Raw genomic sequence first — 18,219 nt, 5'->3', positions numbered from 1 at the left:
CCCCTCTCTTCTCCCCCCCCCCCACTTATCAGGATATACAATCTTGAGTTAATTAAATGTACTCAAGAGGCTCCAACATACAATGATTTGTACTTTACCATGAATACTGTGGAAAGAGTGATCCTGCTATGACTACCACTGACTAGGAGTCAGGTTTGCTTCCTTATCTAATGCATCACTGTTCTTATTTTATCTTTATTCTGAAGTGCATGCTAATCAAGCACTCCATCACAGTTCCCCTCAGCCCTGGAGAAAATGTTTCTGGCAAGTGGGATGTGGTAGCACACACCTGTAATTCTAGCAGTCAGGAGGATTTTAAGTTCAAAGCCAGCCTGGGCTACCTAGTGAAACCTTATTGCAAAAAAAAAAAAAATTTTTTTTTTTTCCAGAGGTCTCACTATATAACCCTAGCTGTCATGGAACTGGCTATGTAGACCAACATGGCCTCAAACTCACAGACATCTGCCTGCTTCTGCCTCCCTAAGGGTTTGTGCCACCATGCCTGACTTTTTTTTTTTTTTTCAAGATTTTATCTTTTAGTCAGGCATGGTAACACATGCTTTTAATCCCAGCACTCAGAAGACGGAGGTAGGTGGAGCTCTGTGAGACTGAGGGCAGCCTAGTCTTCATAGTGAGCTCCAGGCCAGCTGGGGCTACAGGGAGACCCTATCTGTAAAAAAAGCTTTTTTAGCCGGGCATGGTGGCGTACGCCTTTATTCCCAGCACTTGGGAGGCAGAAGCAGGATCTCTGTGGATCTCTGTGAGTTCAAGGCCAGCCTGGTCTACATAGTGAGCTCCAGGAACCATGTCGCAAAAAGACCAAAAAAAAAAAACTTTTTTATTTTACATGTGTTTTGCCTGCACATATGTATGTGCACCACATGCATGTCTAGTACCTGTGAAGGTCAGAAGAGGGTGTCAGATCCCCTTGAACTGGAGTTACAGTTACGTGCTGGGACATGAACCTGGGTCCTCTGTAAGAGTAAGTGTTCTTAATTGCTGAGCCATCTCTTTAGCCCCTCAAAAAACAAAAATTCTTTCTGCTAGAGAACACAATCTCACTCCTAAGAAAACCAACTGTTAAAATAGTAAAATGAATATTCTAACCAACTTGGTTTCAGCAGTTCTTAAGCTGTTCTTAGCTTTCATTGCTCTTAATCAAACTGAAGCTCATCTGTTCAGGGTAGGTGGAATCAATGACAACATACTAGGGGCTGGGGGTGGAGCCTAGGAGTAGAGCACTTGCCTAACATGCGCCAGTCCCTCCATTTGATCTCAAACATCACTCAGAGAGAGAGAGAGAGAGAGAGAGAGAGAGAGAGAGAGAGAGAGACTCTAATACTCTCCTCCTGGTTCTCCTACTTCATTACCTTAGAACACTCCTGTGTAGTTATCTACCTTACTCTGTATATAACATAAATGCCCAAGGAACTGAGCTGGGCAAAGTAGCAGTTTAATAGGGACTAAAAGTCTTTCCACATAGAACTCATTCTCCAAAAAGCAGACCAAACAGAGCTTACATTTCAATGCCAAACCAACAGGTATTATGTAAATATCAAATGGAAATGGAAAGTTATCAAAAAATGATTGCCTTCATTTCCCACCTACAGCTTAGGAAAAAATAAAGAGATCAATAATGCCCTGTGGTGGCAGGAGTTCAGGAAAACAAATGTTACAGACAAGAATTTAAACTGTTACAATTTCTCAAAGAATCTGCTTGGCAATGCAATCCAAAAGCCTAAAAAAGAAAAAAAGTAAAATTCCTTTGCCTCAGCAATTACATTTCCAGAGAATATAGATCTGTGCAAACCAATACAGCATCTACTAGCTATTTGTAGAGTTTTTGGTTTTCTTTTGTGGTGCTAGGGATTGAATTCAGGGCTTTCAGCATGCTAAACATGTAGTCTACCACTGAGCAACACTGCTAGCCCTACAGATGTCTACATGTACATGTTTCAAAAAATCATAACATAAAAAAAGAGAAAGTAAAATCATCTCATTAGCCCATCTATGTTTGCTGGGTGTGGTAGTGCATGCTTTTAATCCTAGTACTTGGTAGGCAGAGGCGGATGAGTTTCTGTGAGTTCCGGACCAGCCAAGATTACACAGGCCATGTCTCAAAAAAAAAAACTATAAAAGTAAAAAACCAAAATAAACCTAAGCATCCATCAATACAAACCAGCGTAAATATAGCAAATCTCTAAGTGTAAAAAAAATATATATATACATATATATATATATTTTTTTTTGGTCTTTTTGAGACAGGGTCTCCCTATAGCCCCAGTTGACCTAGAACTCACTATGTAGACCAGGCTGGCATTGAACTCACAGAGATCTGCCTGCCTCCCAAGTGCTGGGATTAAAGCTATGTACTAGCATGCCTGGTCTAAAGTGTAATATTCTTTTAAGTCACTGAAAATGCTAACATGTAAGTATACTGACACACAATACTAAGTGGAAAAATAAACTTACATATTTACATGATTCTAGCTTTGTTTTTAAGAAAAATGTGAGGGCTGGTAATTTAGTTTGGTGGTACAGTATTTGCCTAGCATACAAAAGAACGTGGGTTCAAGTGTGTGTTAGCATAGAATTAAAAAAAAAAAAATGCTGAACCACAGGGTCAGCAAGATGGCTCAGTGGGCTAAGGTACCTGCCATCAAACTCTATAGCCTGAGTTGGATCCCTGAGACCCACAAGATCAAAGGATAGAACCAATTCTCATATTTTGGTGTCCTCCCCCAAAATAAATATAATAAAAATTTTTTTATATACAACTGTGGCTATCTCTGGGTAGTAGAATTACAGATAATCTTATTTTCTTCTGTATGCTTTTATGTATTTTCTAAATTTTTGAAATAAGCATGTGATACTTTGGTAAAGCTAATTTAAAAACTGATAGTTATTGACTGAAACAAAAGATAAGATCAATCTTGCTCACATCATCTTGGTTAGGTGTCCTCAGGTGTACATAATTGCTATGCTTGAGAAAGGTTTCAACTGCCTTCGTCCTAAGCAATACTAAAACCCATCTCAAGTAACTGAGACTATTTCAGGGCTCTACAGGGTCATTGTGACAACTGCACCATGAATCTGTAAAGTGTTCATTGAAACAACTCTGAAACAGGTGCTTATTAGTATGCCATCTAAAGTAACTAAGTAATTAAAAACAGGGGAAGGGCATTCCTTTGCTTTGGGTGGTAGCAACTTCAGTCCCAGTTCAAGAAGGGTGAGGCTGCATGGACAGTGCCTCCCCAGCACTGGACACTATCATCCATAGCTATGTACTCCACAGCTGCCTCTGGGACCTGTTGCCACTGCAGCCCAGTGAGCAGCACAGAAGCAGCACAGAGGCAGGCCATCAATTTTGTAATGGTGAGCAATGTAGCAGTAAGAAAAACTCACCTACTGATCAGTTACAGGTGCAATGTATTTCAGAGAATTGATCCCCAAAGTGACAACTATTCTGCCAATGTTATGGTAGATGGAAAACCCGTGAATCTGGGTTTATGATACAACTAGACAAGAAGACTGTAATAGATTACACCCCAGATCCTATCTGTAAACTACTATATTCCTAATTTGCTTTTCCCTTGTGAGTCCTGCATCACTTGAAAACGTCTATACAAAGTGGTATCCAGAAGTGGAATAACATTGTCCCATCGCTCCTATCACCCTACTGGGAATGAGGCTTGGTGTTAGAGATAAGACAGACACAACAGAAACTGCAGAAGAACTTGACTGCGGACACCTGTCCCAATAGGCTATAGCTAAGAAGACAGGTGCTATAAAGTATCTGGAGAGCTTTCCAAGAGCAAACCCCTGAAAGTGTTTGATGAAGTGATCCAGTTATCTGCCAACCTCCCACTAAGAAAAGGAAGAAAGCTGGAAATGTAGCTGGGGGGCTTGCCTCATATACACAAGGCCCTGGGTTTGATGCCCAGCACCAGTTTGGGAAAAGAAAAAAAAGAATGTTCTCAATGTTCTAAGAGTCCCTCATTCTTGGCTCTGTCCCTTGGAACCTTTATATACTTTATTCAAAAATGGTTGAGCCAAAGGTGGGCATGGTGATACATACTGGCAATCTTGGCACTCGGGAGACAAAAGCTAGAAGATCACAAGTTCAAAACTAGCTTGGTCTACATAGTGAGTTATAGGCTAGCCAGGGCTACATAGCAAGACCCTGTCAAAAAAAAAAAACAACAAAAAAACCACACAAAGGCTTTATTCAGTGAGTGAAGTGTGTGTTATACAAACAACAGGACTGGAGTTTGGATCCCCACGTAAAAGCTAAGTATAGCAGTATACATGTGTAATTCCAGTGCTAAGGGGTAAAGACTGGTGAATTCCAGATCACTAATCAGTTGAATCAAAATGAAACAGGGAGCTCCAGGTTCAGCGAGAAACCCTGTCTCAAAATATAAGGTAGAGAAGCAATGGAGAAAGACATCCTGACATCAACTTCTGGCCACCAAATGTACATGCATGGGTGAGCATGCATACACATACACACACACACACACACACACACACACACACACACACACACACACTTGAGAAATGTGGGGAAGGGAGTGGGAGGAAGAAAATGGTGGAACCAATTGGGCTTGATGGTACATATCTGGCATATCCCATAAAACTTGGGAGTTGGAGACAGGAGAATCAGAAGTTCAAGACCAGCCTCAGATACATAGCAGTGAGTTTAAGGTCAACCTGGGCTACATGAGTCCGTCTCAAAAACAAAACCAGAAAACCAATAATAGTAATAATAAATAACGATGATAGGAAAGCCTTTGCACTCAACTCAAGCTTCTATTACAGATAAATGCTTCCACAAATCTATTTTGAACTGGTCAGTCATTTCAATCTTTTGTTTAAAATGCAAGAGCCCACACTTATTAAAATTTAACATTAATTTTTTTGAACTGTGGGGGATGGAGGGCCTATGTGACTGACAGGGACCCAAGTAGTACTCTTGTACCACTGTTCAAAGGTGAGAAGCTGTGCTGTATAGTCCTTGGCATTTTTTGAACTATGTGAATGTACTGTCTACTTAAAAATAAATAAATCTGGAGCTGGAGAGATGGCTCAGTGGTTAAGAGCACTGGCTAATCTTGCAGAAGACCTGGGTTTGATTCCCAGCACCCACATGGCAGGTAAACAACCATCTGTAACTCCAGTTCCAGGGGAATCTGACACCCTCTTCTGACCTCTACAGACATTGTACTACAGATGTGCACTTACATACATGTAGGCAATACACTCATACACATAAAATAGTATTTTTTTAAAAAATCTCTAAAATAAAACAGAAACATTAAATACAATCTATGACTTACCCAAAATGTCATTCTTTTTTTTATTTGAGGGGGACATGCATATCACAGCGGGCATGTAGAGGTCAGAGGAAAAGTTCTGAAGTGCTGAGAATTAGTATTAAATATATGGGCCAGGCATGGTGGTACAGCCTAGCCTATATAGTGAATTCCAAGCTAGCCAGGGGTACACAGTAAGAGTCTGCCTCAAAAAAAAAAAGTTAGTGGAACTGGAGAGATGGATAGCTCAGTGAATAAGAGCATGTACTGTTCTTGCAAAGGACTGGAGTTAATTTTCCAACACCCACATTGAGTGGCTTACAACCACCTGTTAACTCCAGCTCCTGAGGGATTCAATGCCTCTCGCCTCCGCTGACACTCACATGCACATACCCTCACACAGATACATACACATAATTAAAAATAAAATAAATCTTTTTAAAAAACATACTGTATAACCATCTCTAAAAAAGTCCATTCAAGTCAAAATAATTGACAGTCTTGGGAAAAGGGCCACAAAAAGATAAGGAGGGTGAATATAAATTAGAAGGAAAAAAAAATGGGAGCAAAAAAAAATATATACTAATAGCGGAATTCCCCTTAAACTCTTGGGTAGTAAAAAAAAAAAAAATCTAACACTTCCTCTACATTTATGCTACATTATATTATGTTCTTGGATGTTTTGCTTATGGGAAATATCAAAATGTCAACTATTGTTTCTATTAAAGGTCTTTAATGATATTGCATTTTAGACCTGTAATGAAACATGGTGCTCACTGCAGTTTGTAATGCATCTCATTAAATACATTAATAACATGCATTTCACTAAAAGGTCAACTTATTATGGCTAAAGTTTAGCTTTCCTTTAATCACTTCATTTAAAGCTGTACAGCAAACTCTGGAAAAGACAGCAGAGTTCTAGTTGTAGAAATGCCCTCAATTCTTCCAAACTAGTGACAGTAAGTGGGGGTTCATGTGCTCTTCTTCCTCCTTTTCTACAGGCTTGACTGCATAATGAAATTTGTAGAGTTCATCTGGCATTTCCTTAAATGACCTGCCTTCTTCCTTATACACCATGTTACCAACATAAAAGGCCCACTTCTGATAGCATAAAACTTGTGAAAAGAAAGGGGGGAAAAAGCAAACATCTTTGGAGAAGTAGCTTTGTGCATAAAATATCCCTTAATTTTGTTAAAGTTACTCCATGACTCACTGCTTTCATAGCCACTGTGAGACCAGTCTTTGAAATAATTTCATAGTTCAAAAGATGTAATTACCAACATCCAAGGTGACTGAGAACTAAGCATGTATTGGGAAAGGGGAAAAGCAAGAAGCTATTTGTTAAATTTCTACAAAGTAGATTTTGAGGTGCTGATGCTATAAAGACTTGGTACTCAGGAGTTTACTGTGCTGCTACAAGTCTGCTGTTTTAGAGGCTACAATGAAGACTGTGAAAATAAATGACAGTGCAAGGAGAGCACATACTGAGCAAACACAACCTAAGGAAGGACAGGATCCTGTTTTCACTGCAGTTTACCTTGATAGAATAAAAGAGGAACCTGAAACACTGGAGCCTCAGTGGTTAGGACTGCTCACTGAGTCGGGCGTGGTGGTGCACACCTTTGATCCCAGCATTGGGGAGGCAGAGGCAGGCAGATCTCTGTGAGTTCAAGGCCAGCCTGGTCTACAAAGTGAGCTCCAGGACAGCTGGGACTACAGGGAAGACCCTATCTCAAAAAAGACCAAAAAAAAAAAAAAAATTTTTTTTTTAAAAAGAAAGTATTTCGAGGTTAAATGGCAGAAGCTGTTTGTCAATAAGCAAATCTCTAGCAACTTTTCCATAGTGGCATAAGAGGCCAAGGTTTACAAGCATTACAGTAGTATATAACACTAGCCACTTTCCAAAACAATGTTAATTTAAATTACACAGGGATTCTGAACATGAAAAAGATTGAAAAACACTGAAGGCAGTGTCCTGGGATGATGATTAGTTATACTGATGACAATCATTCACATTGCTTAACGTTGTCAAATGTCTTTCAGCAGAGAAAGTTGGAAAGGGCAAACGGAAGCATCTCAGCATGCAAGTAATGAATAGCTATGCCAACCATAGCACACTCACCCCACATCTCCCTGGGCCCCAGTCCCTTGGTGCCACTAGGTACATGGGGGATAATATGGTACAGAAGGACGACTCCTAATCTAGGAGGGAGAAAAGCTGGAGTTTTGTCTCTGCTGCTTGTGAACAAACTCTGTAACTTTGGCAAGCTGTCTTTGGACATCGTCATTGTCTCTGGACCTCAGTCCTCTCCTCTATAAAATGAGGGAATTAGGAATCAAATAATCTCTAAATTATTTTTCTCTAGAATTCTTTGAGTTTAGAACTCAATAATGCTCTTCCAAAATTTGTTCTTTACCTGAAGTCATTGTTTTTCCCTCACTTCTTGTTATCCAAAGATAGGAATAAACAGTATTTAGCACGTTGTTCTAAAAACCTCCCTCATAGAGAAATGTATCTTTTAACATGATACAACCATCATAAGAATTGAGTTAAATCATTCTCTCCTTTTTGTTCTATACCAGTAAGCTTTCAAGTAACATTCCCTAAGAATTTAAGAAGTAATTCAGGAAGCCAAGGGAAGGCTAGAGAGTGACATCAGGTAAGAAAGTGAAGTAGACATGACTCAAACACCTGCTAGACTTCAAAGCTGTTTTCATTTGATAAGTGGGTTATATTGCTATTTTTAAAAGAATAGGTGAACACCTCTTGGCCTTTAAGATCATGACTGGTCAAAACCACTATGCTATACTATAATATCACTAAAATGAAATCTCTTTATCCTTTACATCCAACCCATTATATCCCAAGATACCTCAATAGTTCAAACCAACCCGATGGTTTAAGTATTTACTTACTATTTTTTAGGGCACTGGAAAATTCTGGGCCACCTTTGTCCTTGAAGACAGGGAAAACATCTGGTTGAGGTAGTTGATTGGTGGTCAACAGAGCTTTTTGTAGTTTGATCCTCCCTTCCAAGAGTTGGTCCCACAATGCTGAGGAAAAAAAAAGAGAACCCCATCCCTGAGTTACAAAATCTTCCAGAGATGGCACCAGAGGAGGGACAGGAAACAACACTGGCCTCTAAGCAACATGCTTTATACTTTTCCTACCATAGAAACAGTCTTTATTCTAGAAAGTTACTCAATTGATAGAAATATTTGCTACAAGAGAAGACATGCTAAGTCAAGGAAACGAGAAGACATTCTCCTTTTCAATCTTCTACAGCTGCCACAAGTACTAGGGCAGAACCAGCTAAGCACAGAGGACCTGGGGCTTAGGCCTCTGGGTGATGCATGTCACATACTAATTGAAAGGATACTCGAAAGAATAGCCAAAAACAAACAAGCAAGCAAGCAAACAGATCAAATGCAGAAACTCTGAAAAATCAAGCAAGAGGCAAAAATCATACACAAACCTATCTGATTCTTTACAGCTCTTCCTTTCTCCACTTCCTCTGAAACTTTGACACTGGAGAAGGTCATCACCACACCATCATCTTCACTGTTCCTGTCTCCTTCCCTGTCTTCCTCCACATCCCCTTCATCCATACTGCTCTCTTCTTCTTCATCCTCCTCCTCTTCCTCCTCCTCCTCCTCCTCCTCCTCCTCCTCCTCACTGCTCCCAACATCATCCATTTCCTCTGTAAATTTCTCAAAGTCACTAATACTCTGGAAACTGAAGCCTAGCATTTCTGCAGAGTGCATTCCCTTCTTCCTCCGAGACAGACTGCTCTTGCCATCATCCTCAGCATCTTGTTCCTCAGCAGCACTTAGGTCATCTTCTGATTCTTCCAGGCCCAGGCCCTCTGAATCTCCATCTCCAGATCGTTCTTCATCAGATATTTCCTTGTCTAAATCAGAAAAAAAAGGGAGGGAGGGAGTTAGTTACTTGGAGAAAAGTATCAGGTCACATCTTTCATTTCAATTACTGAAATGTACTGTACTTTATTCAACTGAACAAATATGTACCATATATTACTATCTCTAAATGCTAAGAGGAAACAAAAATGAACAGAAACATGAGTCTAACCTAAAGATAGTGGGAGACATAGACCATAAAAGCTGTAATACAGAAAAGAATGAAAGTACTCTAAAAGCGCTTCATGCCATCCATAGTAGCTTACCCAGTGTAATTCCAAGTACTCAGGAGACATAGGTAGGCAGTTTACTTTGAGTTCAAGGCCAGCCTAGTCTACACAGCAGGCTCCAGGCCAGTCTGGGCTACAAAAGTGAGGCCCTGTCTCAAAAAAAAAAGAAAAAGAAAAAAAACAACACCCAAATGCTCCTTTATTACCCCACAGGAGAGAGAAATGTTTGTATACAGGGCAAGAAAACTTAAGAAAAATTAAGGGAGAAGTAATCAAAGCATAGTGGCACATACCTGTAAACCCAGCAAGCTCTCAGGAGGCTGAGGCAGGAGGATGGTAAGTTCAAGGCTATGGGCTACATAGCAAATTCCAGGCTAGCCAGATCTATCTCAAAACAACAACAATAAAAATGGAGAAGTTAACATTTCATTTGGACCTTAAAAAAGATAAGATTTGCCAGGCATGGCAATGCATGCCTTTAATCTTTAATGCCAACATTTGTCTACACATTGAGTATAGGCCAGCCAGGGCTACAGGGTGAGACTGAGGAACTAAATCCCTGACAAACAGGTACAACACAGATTAGTAATAAGACTGGCACACTTAGCTGTGTGTGGTACATGCCTTTAATCCCAGCATTCAAGAGGCAGAGGCAGGCTGATCTCTGTGAATTCAAGGCTAGCCTGTTCTACATAGTGAGGTCTAGGCCAGCTAGGGATACAGGGAGACCTTGTCTCAAAAAGACCGAAGAAAAAAAAAAAAAAAAAAAGAATGGCTCACTTAAACTAGGTGTGGTAGAAGGTCCCAGTACTCAGGAGGCAGAAGCAGGTCCAGCCTGGTCTAAATAGCAAGTTCCAGGTCAGCTGTGGCTACAGGGAGATCCTGTCTCAAAAAGACCAGAAAAAAAAAAGAGAAGAAAAAGAATTGTACACTTCTGCCTGCCCTTTTCTTGGTGAGACAAAGGCCTTAGGGTTCCCCCTCTAACCAACAGGTACCCCCTCCAGGCTAGCCATTCGAGACCAGTTCAGGTAAGACCAAGGTTTGATTTGAGGACAGAATCTCAGCTTGGAACTATAACCTATTGGCTCTCTCTTCTTTGTTTAAGTTGACCAATCCAAAATTAGAGTAGGACCCACCAAAAACACTTGAAAGGCCCAAGTTCTCCTGGGTGCTTTGGATTTTTTGGTTTCCTAACCCCCTACTCGTGGAGAGCTTTTCTCTCTCTGTATAAGTGTTTGTATATGTTGTGTTTCTTTACTTTCAATAGTTTGTTACCACTTGCTTTCTGCTGAGTCTGAAATTTTTCCTGCCTGTTAATTCTTTAATTGGTGGAGAAAATGAACCTGACCAAGACCCCTGAATGGGAACAAGACCTTGTCTCAAAAAACAAAACAAAACAAAAAACAGATGAACTGGTGTTTGGGAATTACCAGTTTTCCCAAAGCTGCCAGTGAGAAAGTTTCTGATTAGCTATCCCAAAGGTACAATCTGTACTATATCATACCAGTGTACTCCACTGAATATTAAGTACCCATCAAGAGTCAGTTAGCAGCTGGGTGTGGTAGCGCACAACTTTGATCCCAGCACTCAGGAGGCAGAGATCTCTGTGAGTTCAAGGCCAGCCTGGTCTACATAGCACATAGTGAGTTCCAGGTCAGCTGGGCTATAGGGAGACCCTGTCTCAAAAAAGACCCCACCCCACCCACAAAAAAGTCAGCTAGCTATCAAAGCTAAGGAAGGGTAACAGACTATAATATCTGCTGTGCTGATAAGTATGTAACTTGCTTTTTTGATTTTTTTTTTTTTTTTGGCCTTTCTGAGACAGGGTCTTCCTATAGCCCCAGTCGGCCTGGAAGTCACTATGTAGATAGATCAGGCTGGCCTTGAACTCATAGAGATCCACCTGCCTCTTCCTCCAGAATGTTGAGCTTAAAGTCTACCACCATGCCCAGCCTACTTACTTCTGATTTTATGGAGCCCACAGTTAAGAGTTTGGACTTCTAAAGTGTTGAAACTTTTTTTTTAATTATTTATTTAATAACCACATACTTAGAAGAAGCATTTCATTACATCAGCATTGACATATTCAATAACAATTTTCTGAGCTAGGATGGATCTCTTACAAAACTGGCTGTACATTTTTAGGTTTACAGTTGAATTATAAACTTTTAAAAACATTTTATTGATTATTTTTATTTTTTATCTGTATGAGTGTATTACCAGCATGAATTTAAGTGCACCTGTGTCATGCAATGCCTGAGGAGGTCAGAAGAGGGTACTGGAGCCCCTGGAACTGAAGTTACAGATGGCTGTTACCTGCCATGTGGGTGTTGGCAATTGAAATTGTGTCCTCTGCAAGAGCAGTCAGTGCTCTTAACCCCTGAGCAAACTCTCCAGCCCCAAGTGTTGGAACTTTTAAAGACTTTGAGGGCCTTTTTGGGGTTTGTATTTTATATTATGATATGATAGTACCGTGAGGCTTGGGGACAACAAATGAAAAGATATAGCTTAAAAGCACTTGTTTGTACGTCAGGCTGACAAGAAGTAGATAGTGCTGGTTAAGAATCACCTGGTAGGGGCTGGAGAGATGGCTCAGTGGTTAAGAACACTGGTTTTTCTTGCAGAAGACCCAGGTTCAAATCCTAGCGCCCACATGGCAGCTAACAACTGTCCATGATTCCAGTTCCAGGGGATCCGATGGCCTCTTCTGTCCTCCACAGGCACTGCACGACACTGGTATACTTACCTACATGCAGGCAATATACTCATACACATAAAATAAAAGTAATAAATAAAATATTTTTTTTAAAAAAAAGAATCACCTGGTAAAGATTCTTAAGGAGGAATTATCTAGATCAGGTTAACCTGGGAGTATGTCTATAGGGGACTGTCTTGATTGTAGGCAGCACCATTCCCTAAACTGGGATTCCTAAGAGTGTACAAGAGGAGAACACTAACTGAGAGCAAGCAAACAAACAAGGAATCATTTATTCTTTTTGTTCTTAACTATGGATGTGATGTGACTAGTTGCTTCAAGCTCCTGCCATTTTGACTTCCATGCTATGATGGACTGAAACCTGGAGCCATAACTCAAACTCCTTTCTTTTCTAAGTTGCTTTTGTCAAGATAGTTTATCACATCAACAAAAATAAAATTAGGACACCTTCAAAGTGAATTTCAAAGTCTTATAGGAGTGGTACACAGGCATGCCAATAATTATATGACAATGTCATCAACAGACAGTATATAGGAAAGGAACCAGACAGGAGTACCAAAAAAAAAAGAATCAACAGGTGGACACATATAATCCCTGATTTAGAAGACAAAGGCAAGAGGACCACGGCAAGTTCAAGGACAGCCTAGTCTACATAGTGCATTCCAGGCCAGTCAGGACTACATAAAGAATTCCTGTCTCCTCCTCCCACTTTCACTGCTCCCCCCTCAGAAAAAAAGAAGAAAAGGAATCTTACCTAACCTTCCAGAAAAGGTTAGGAATGGCTTATGTGGAAACATTATGTAGCATAAGGAACAGCTCATCAGAGAATGGGGAAGGAAAAGAATATAGTGCAGTGTGCACAAGGAAGTGATGGGACAGGAACCTAGAGAGTTGTCAACAAATCAGGACCAGTCCTAACTTCCAGGGGAAGGAGTCTCTACTCAATCTTATAGCATGAATGCTAGTTAAGGTTCCTGGTTTTACTTACATAAAACCTGACATTTAGAAGGGTTTTTGTTTTTGGTTTTGATTTGTTTTACCACCTCTTCCATGGTAGACTATAAAAGCTCCATGTATAAGAAGCACGATCATTTGATATAGGCAACAAGTCGCCAACAACCTCAGTCAATAAAATAAGAATTTTATGAAAACAGGATGATCTTCAGTATTTTTTCAAGAAATGCACATAAACTTAAACTGGCCGGCTTTCGTTTAAATCCTGTCTCTTTCACATAATAGTTGCATGACTTTTACTTCACCAATTAGTCCTTCACATTCCTGTATGTAAAACAGGGATAAATAATACTAACTTCTTGAGCTACTGAGAAGATTCGATAGGATGACACAGGTAATGATAATGATGGCAATATGCTTTGAAGACTGTGTCCTAAGCTCTCAGAACTTACAGAGATAATCAAGCAGCTGACACATGGTGAGAACTCAATAAATATTATATTTGTCTCATGATTGGTCTCTTTATCAGTCTTTAGACAAAAAATTTAAGAATATGAAATACACTTATCAGGAGCTCCCAGAACTACATCAAGAACTAAATGATACATATTATAATCTGAATAGTTCCTGGTATATTATCAATGGATTCTCAACATGGCATCACTGACCTCCCTAAAGGAAAATAAATGGCATCCTCTCAACATCCACATCCAGCCTCATCTTCCACCTTGAGAAACTATTGTTTAAAACTGTAAGCTCTGCTGGGTATGATGGCGCACGCCTTTAATCCCAGTGCTTGGGAGGCAGAGGCAGGTGGATCTCTGTTGAGTTCCAGGCCAGCAGGGGCAACAGGGAGACGCTGTCTCAAAAAAGACCAAAACAGAAAACAAAAACCAAAAAACTGTAAGCTCACATCTTCCTAATCCATAATGGAAGTACTACGTTATTTTTAGAATGACAAAACGTAAGTTTTATAATAACTAACATACAGAGAACCAAAGCAAAACCTGGAAAACAGAAAGTGTCAAAATCTAAGAGCAGCAAAATCCAAGGGCTCATGAGACATAATTAGTTTTTGAACACATAGCTCTTGTCAATATCCAGTATGCACTGCCCATTTTTTTCATTCATTTTTGGTTGAGTAATTATTCTGAGCATTAGGGAAAGAAATTTCATCACCCTCGGTTTTAGGTTTCTTTTTGTCTTTTTAAAACAAGGTCTCAAGTAGCCAGACTGGCCTTGAATTCTTGATCCTCCCGCTTCAGTCTCCCCAAGTGCTGAGATAACAGGTGCATGTCTGGCTGGGCTTTAGGTTTCTTATGAAGTGAAATAGTGATCCCTAAGGCCCTTGACAGTATCAAATCAATGGTCTCCCCTAAAATAAGTAGGGACACAGAGACTTCCAGAAAGCATCCAGAAGAAACAAAACAAGAGTTTAACCCTACAAAACTGGAGGGGGCGGAGGTTCCATGTAAATACATGTACTCACCATATGAACCTGGCAGAGTCCGCTCCCAATGGTCTTCCTTCCAAGCCTTCCTAGAAGTGGTCTTGCCAGAATACCTTTTGTCTGTGTCCAAGAGGGAGGACGATGCCAATTTTCGAATGCTACTCACTGCCAAGAAATCACCTTCCTCCTCTTCCCCTTCATCAAACCTGTCAATCACTCTGGCAGCAGTGGCTGTGGGGAGGGGAAAAAAGGAATCAGAATCTCAAGTTAGAAGGAACTTTAATTGGAACCCTGTTAAGCCATTTCAACCCCACACAACACTCTCCTGTGCTAGCTGAGTACTGTACCAACTGAACACATCCCCACCCCTCAATTCATTCTTGAGTGTTCTCCACAAAATCTCCACCAATTTCCAGAAAGAGGGAACTTATCAATGGTTTCTAGGGAGACTACTATCCTATTGCTTTCTGTTTCTAAGAAAGCTAACTTCCTGTATCTACTAGTAGACACATTCCTATGCCTTGAATCCTGTGAGTCTAGCTCTTCCCTGATCCCTTCTCCATGGTATTTTGTTTCTTTTTCTTTGGGAGGTTTTGAAGATTAAATGCAGAGCCTAAAGCGCGCTAGACTACATGCCTGAGGATCTTCGTTTCCCCTCGATGTGTGCCAGTCACTCCAGTATCTTACATCAGTCAACAAGTTCCAGTCATTCCATCCCATCCCTCTAGTTTTCTTCACTTATTCTGGCTTAAAAAACTCCCAGTCCCTTCACCTGACATTCCCAAACCATGGCTCCTAATCTCTTATCCCTTCCTCACACTTCTGTGACTCAAGTCTACAGCACGATTACTTCCATCTAGGCTCTGAACAGGCTTACAAAACATCAGTCTGTCATTAGACCCTGAGCAAGTGTCCTGCGACTTTAAATAGCACCAAGGAATATTATGTCATGTTCCAAGCAAGTTTTTAGAGGCGGCCGGTTTTGCCGGTTTTAAACACAAAAAAAAACAAAAACTGATCAGAGTTCTCCGTTCTTTCTAAAGCTACACAGGAAGGGCATCTAGTTGCCAGTCTGCAGCCATAGTGATCCATTCCGACATCTCCTTGGGTTCCCGCCCACCCACCAGGTCTACACTCCTCGCGTCCTCCTCCAACCCTCTCGGGGTCAAGCCTCTTGCAGAGGCAATTTTCCTCCGCGCCAAGGTTAGAAAAGCACCCGGGGCCTGCCCCACTTCTACTTCGGGCCCCCCAGCTCCGCACGTGGCCTGCCCCCGTAAGGCCTCACCCTCCTCCGGGTCGGCCTCAGGATCCACCTCGCGCGGCCTGGGGTTTAACAACTGTTCCAGCTGCAAGGCCAAGGGCTGAGGCCCCGCCATCGTCACCAGGTTCCGGTCCGCGCTGCGCTCGAGAACCCGCAGCCTGAGCGCAGTCCAGACGCGGCCCCCCGGGGGCTCTCGCCCAACAACACTGCGCACCCCGGCTGAGACCGCACGGAACCTCCACTTGGCATGCGGCAAGCAACTTCCGGGAGACCCGCGCGAGGGGCGGGGCCTCGCGTCTCCACAGACGTTGCTAGGCTGGAGACGCAGGCGCACGGAATGCCGAGGGCGTCGTAATGCGCCTGCGCCCGAGTCTGGACTGCGTGTCGGGGCAGTGTGGGATAGCGCCGGGGCACGTGACCCCCTCAGGCGTGGAGCGCTGGTTGCGATTCACTCTGCCAGCGTCTCCTTGCATAAAATATGCGTCAAGCTTTGTGTGAGGTTCGTTTAGGAATGAAGCGTGAGGTAGCCGTGGCCCACTGTGGCTGGCTTTGTGAAGGGTAAGCTTTTCAAACCTCGATTACACCCGAGCAAGCACAGACTCGTACCCCGGACGGAAGAATGGCTTTTCACTGCCTAATGGAACCTGGGTCTGGGCACAACATCTTCAGTCCCTGCGCAGCCAGGATTTGGGGGTCTGCGTGTGCAAGTGTGAGTGGAACTGCTATCTTCGTTAATAGGAATAATTAGGAATAGCCATTGCTGTACCACAATCAAGATCCTTTCTGGAGCTTCTCCAAGTAGCCATGCCTGAGCCACCAAAAGGGGGGTGGAGTCGGAATTACTGTACTACACACCTCCATCTGGATAGATGTCCTTTTCGAAGATGAGGGCGGCTCACACACCCGAACCTGGTGCACAAATGCAGAAAAGAAACCCCTCACTCAGGTCAGACTCAAAATATAAAGTCCTGGGGCTGGAGGAATGACCCAGTGGTTAAGAGGACTGGCTGTTCTTGCGGAGAACCTGGGTGGGTTCAATTCTCAGCACCCATGTGGTGGCTAACAACCATCTGTAACTCCAGTTCCAGGGGATCCGACACCCTCTTCTGACCTCCGTGGGCATTGCACGACATGGGTGCACTTACATGCAGACAATACACTCAAACACATAAAATAATCACTAATAAATATTTATACATATATAGTCCTTGGTAAGATAAGTTTAATTGCACCCAGGCACATGAAAAGATGCAATGATTTGACATTCTTCATGGAGCATTCCCTGACTGCCCACTATGTGGCAGGCACTGCTAGATGAAATACAAGATAAGTTAGATTCTCTCCACACAGTGATCAGCCTAGAGGAGCAACAAACATGGAAACATAAACAGCAATGGAGAATGACAAAGTGAGTATAAAGTGGCCTATACTGATCTGTTGGAAGTCTTCTGTGAAGACCTGGAATTTTCTGTAAACAGAAAAGCTGCCTCAAAAGAATCCAGTAAAAGACATGAGTGATAGATACACTGTGACAGTGCCTGTTTGTTTGTTTGTTGTTTGTTTTTGAGACAGGGTCTCACTATGTAGCCTTGGCTGGCCTGGAACTCCCGGTGTAAACCAGGCTGGCCTTGAATTCACAGAGATCCACCTTCCTCTGCATCCCAAGTGCTGGGATTAAAGTTGTACACTACCATGTCCAGCTTGTTTGTTGAGGCAGGGTCTCCTGTCCCAGGCTGGTCTCCAACTCACTATGTAGTTGAAGATGACCTTTAATGCCTGATCTTCCTGCCTGTACTGGGATTACAGGCATGTACCACCACACTCTATTCGTGTGATGCTAGGGATTGAACCCAGGATTTAGTACATGTTAAGCTCTACAAGCCAGTTGGAGTCCAGAGCTGAGCAATGCAGGCAACTCTTAGCTCCCTAATATCTTCGGTGGAATCCAAAGGAAGACAATCCCTGACTTTCAGCGCCTTCAGAGACCCCCAGATTCCAACAAAGAAAGTTCACTACTCTAGTATGGCCTGTCCCATGTCCCTGTCCTAAGTGCTCTTAGGTGAAATGACCATGGTTACAAAGGAGAAAGAGAGACTGCATTAGCGTAAATCCTCTCAGACATGGAGAGTAAAGAATGTCAGACTAGGCAGAGGACTCAAGAAAATCTCTGCATTGTTGAGAACAGTTTCAAGGGTTTGTTTTTAAGTATACCCTCTGTAATTGCAGTCTTGTACCTGTTTCTGGGCCTCCAGAACAAAAATGTGCTCCTCAGTCCTCTACAAAGTGCCATTGCCCTGGGCTTCAAAGAACAAAAAAAATTCTCCCCACATTCAGTAAATTACCTCCCCCAATCCTCTTCCCTTGCTATTTCAGGC

At 42.0% G+C, this 18,219-nt stretch overlaps 1 protein-coding gene and 1 pseudogene across 1 annotated transcript in view; one reads left to right on the top strand and one right to left on the bottom strand.

Moving 5' to 3' along the window:
- Positions 1-16,134, bottom strand: part of Aatf (apoptosis antagonizing transcription factor) — a 125,676-nt gene extending 109,542 nt beyond the window's left edge. The window contains exons 1-4 of the mRNA XM_008831267.2: positions 15,869-16,134; positions 14,623-14,814; positions 8,792-9,226; positions 8,232-8,369 (exon numbers count right to left, since the gene is read on the bottom strand). Coding sequence (XP_008829489.1) covers positions 8,232-8,369; positions 8,792-9,226; positions 14,623-14,814; positions 15,869-15,959 — 856 coding nt within the window. The 5' untranslated portion in view covers positions 15,960-16,134. The remainder of the gene's footprint in view (positions 1-8,231; positions 8,370-8,791; positions 9,227-14,622; positions 14,815-15,868) is intronic.
- LOC115069990 lies at positions 3,283-6,322 on the top strand (annotated as a pseudogene).
- Positions 16,135-18,219: the final 2,085 nt, after the last annotated feature.

Source organism: Nannospalax galili, unplaced genomic scaffold (assembly GCF_000622305.1).
Source record: "Nannospalax galili isolate Female #2095 unplaced genomic scaffold, S.galili_v1.0 scaffold1430, whole genome shotgun sequence".
Lineage (NCBI taxonomy): Eukaryota > Metazoa > Chordata > Mammalia > Rodentia > Spalacidae > Nannospalax > Nannospalax galili.
The sequence above is the reverse complement of the archived record's forward strand: the minus strand, read 5'-3'. Positions and strand labels throughout refer to the sequence as shown.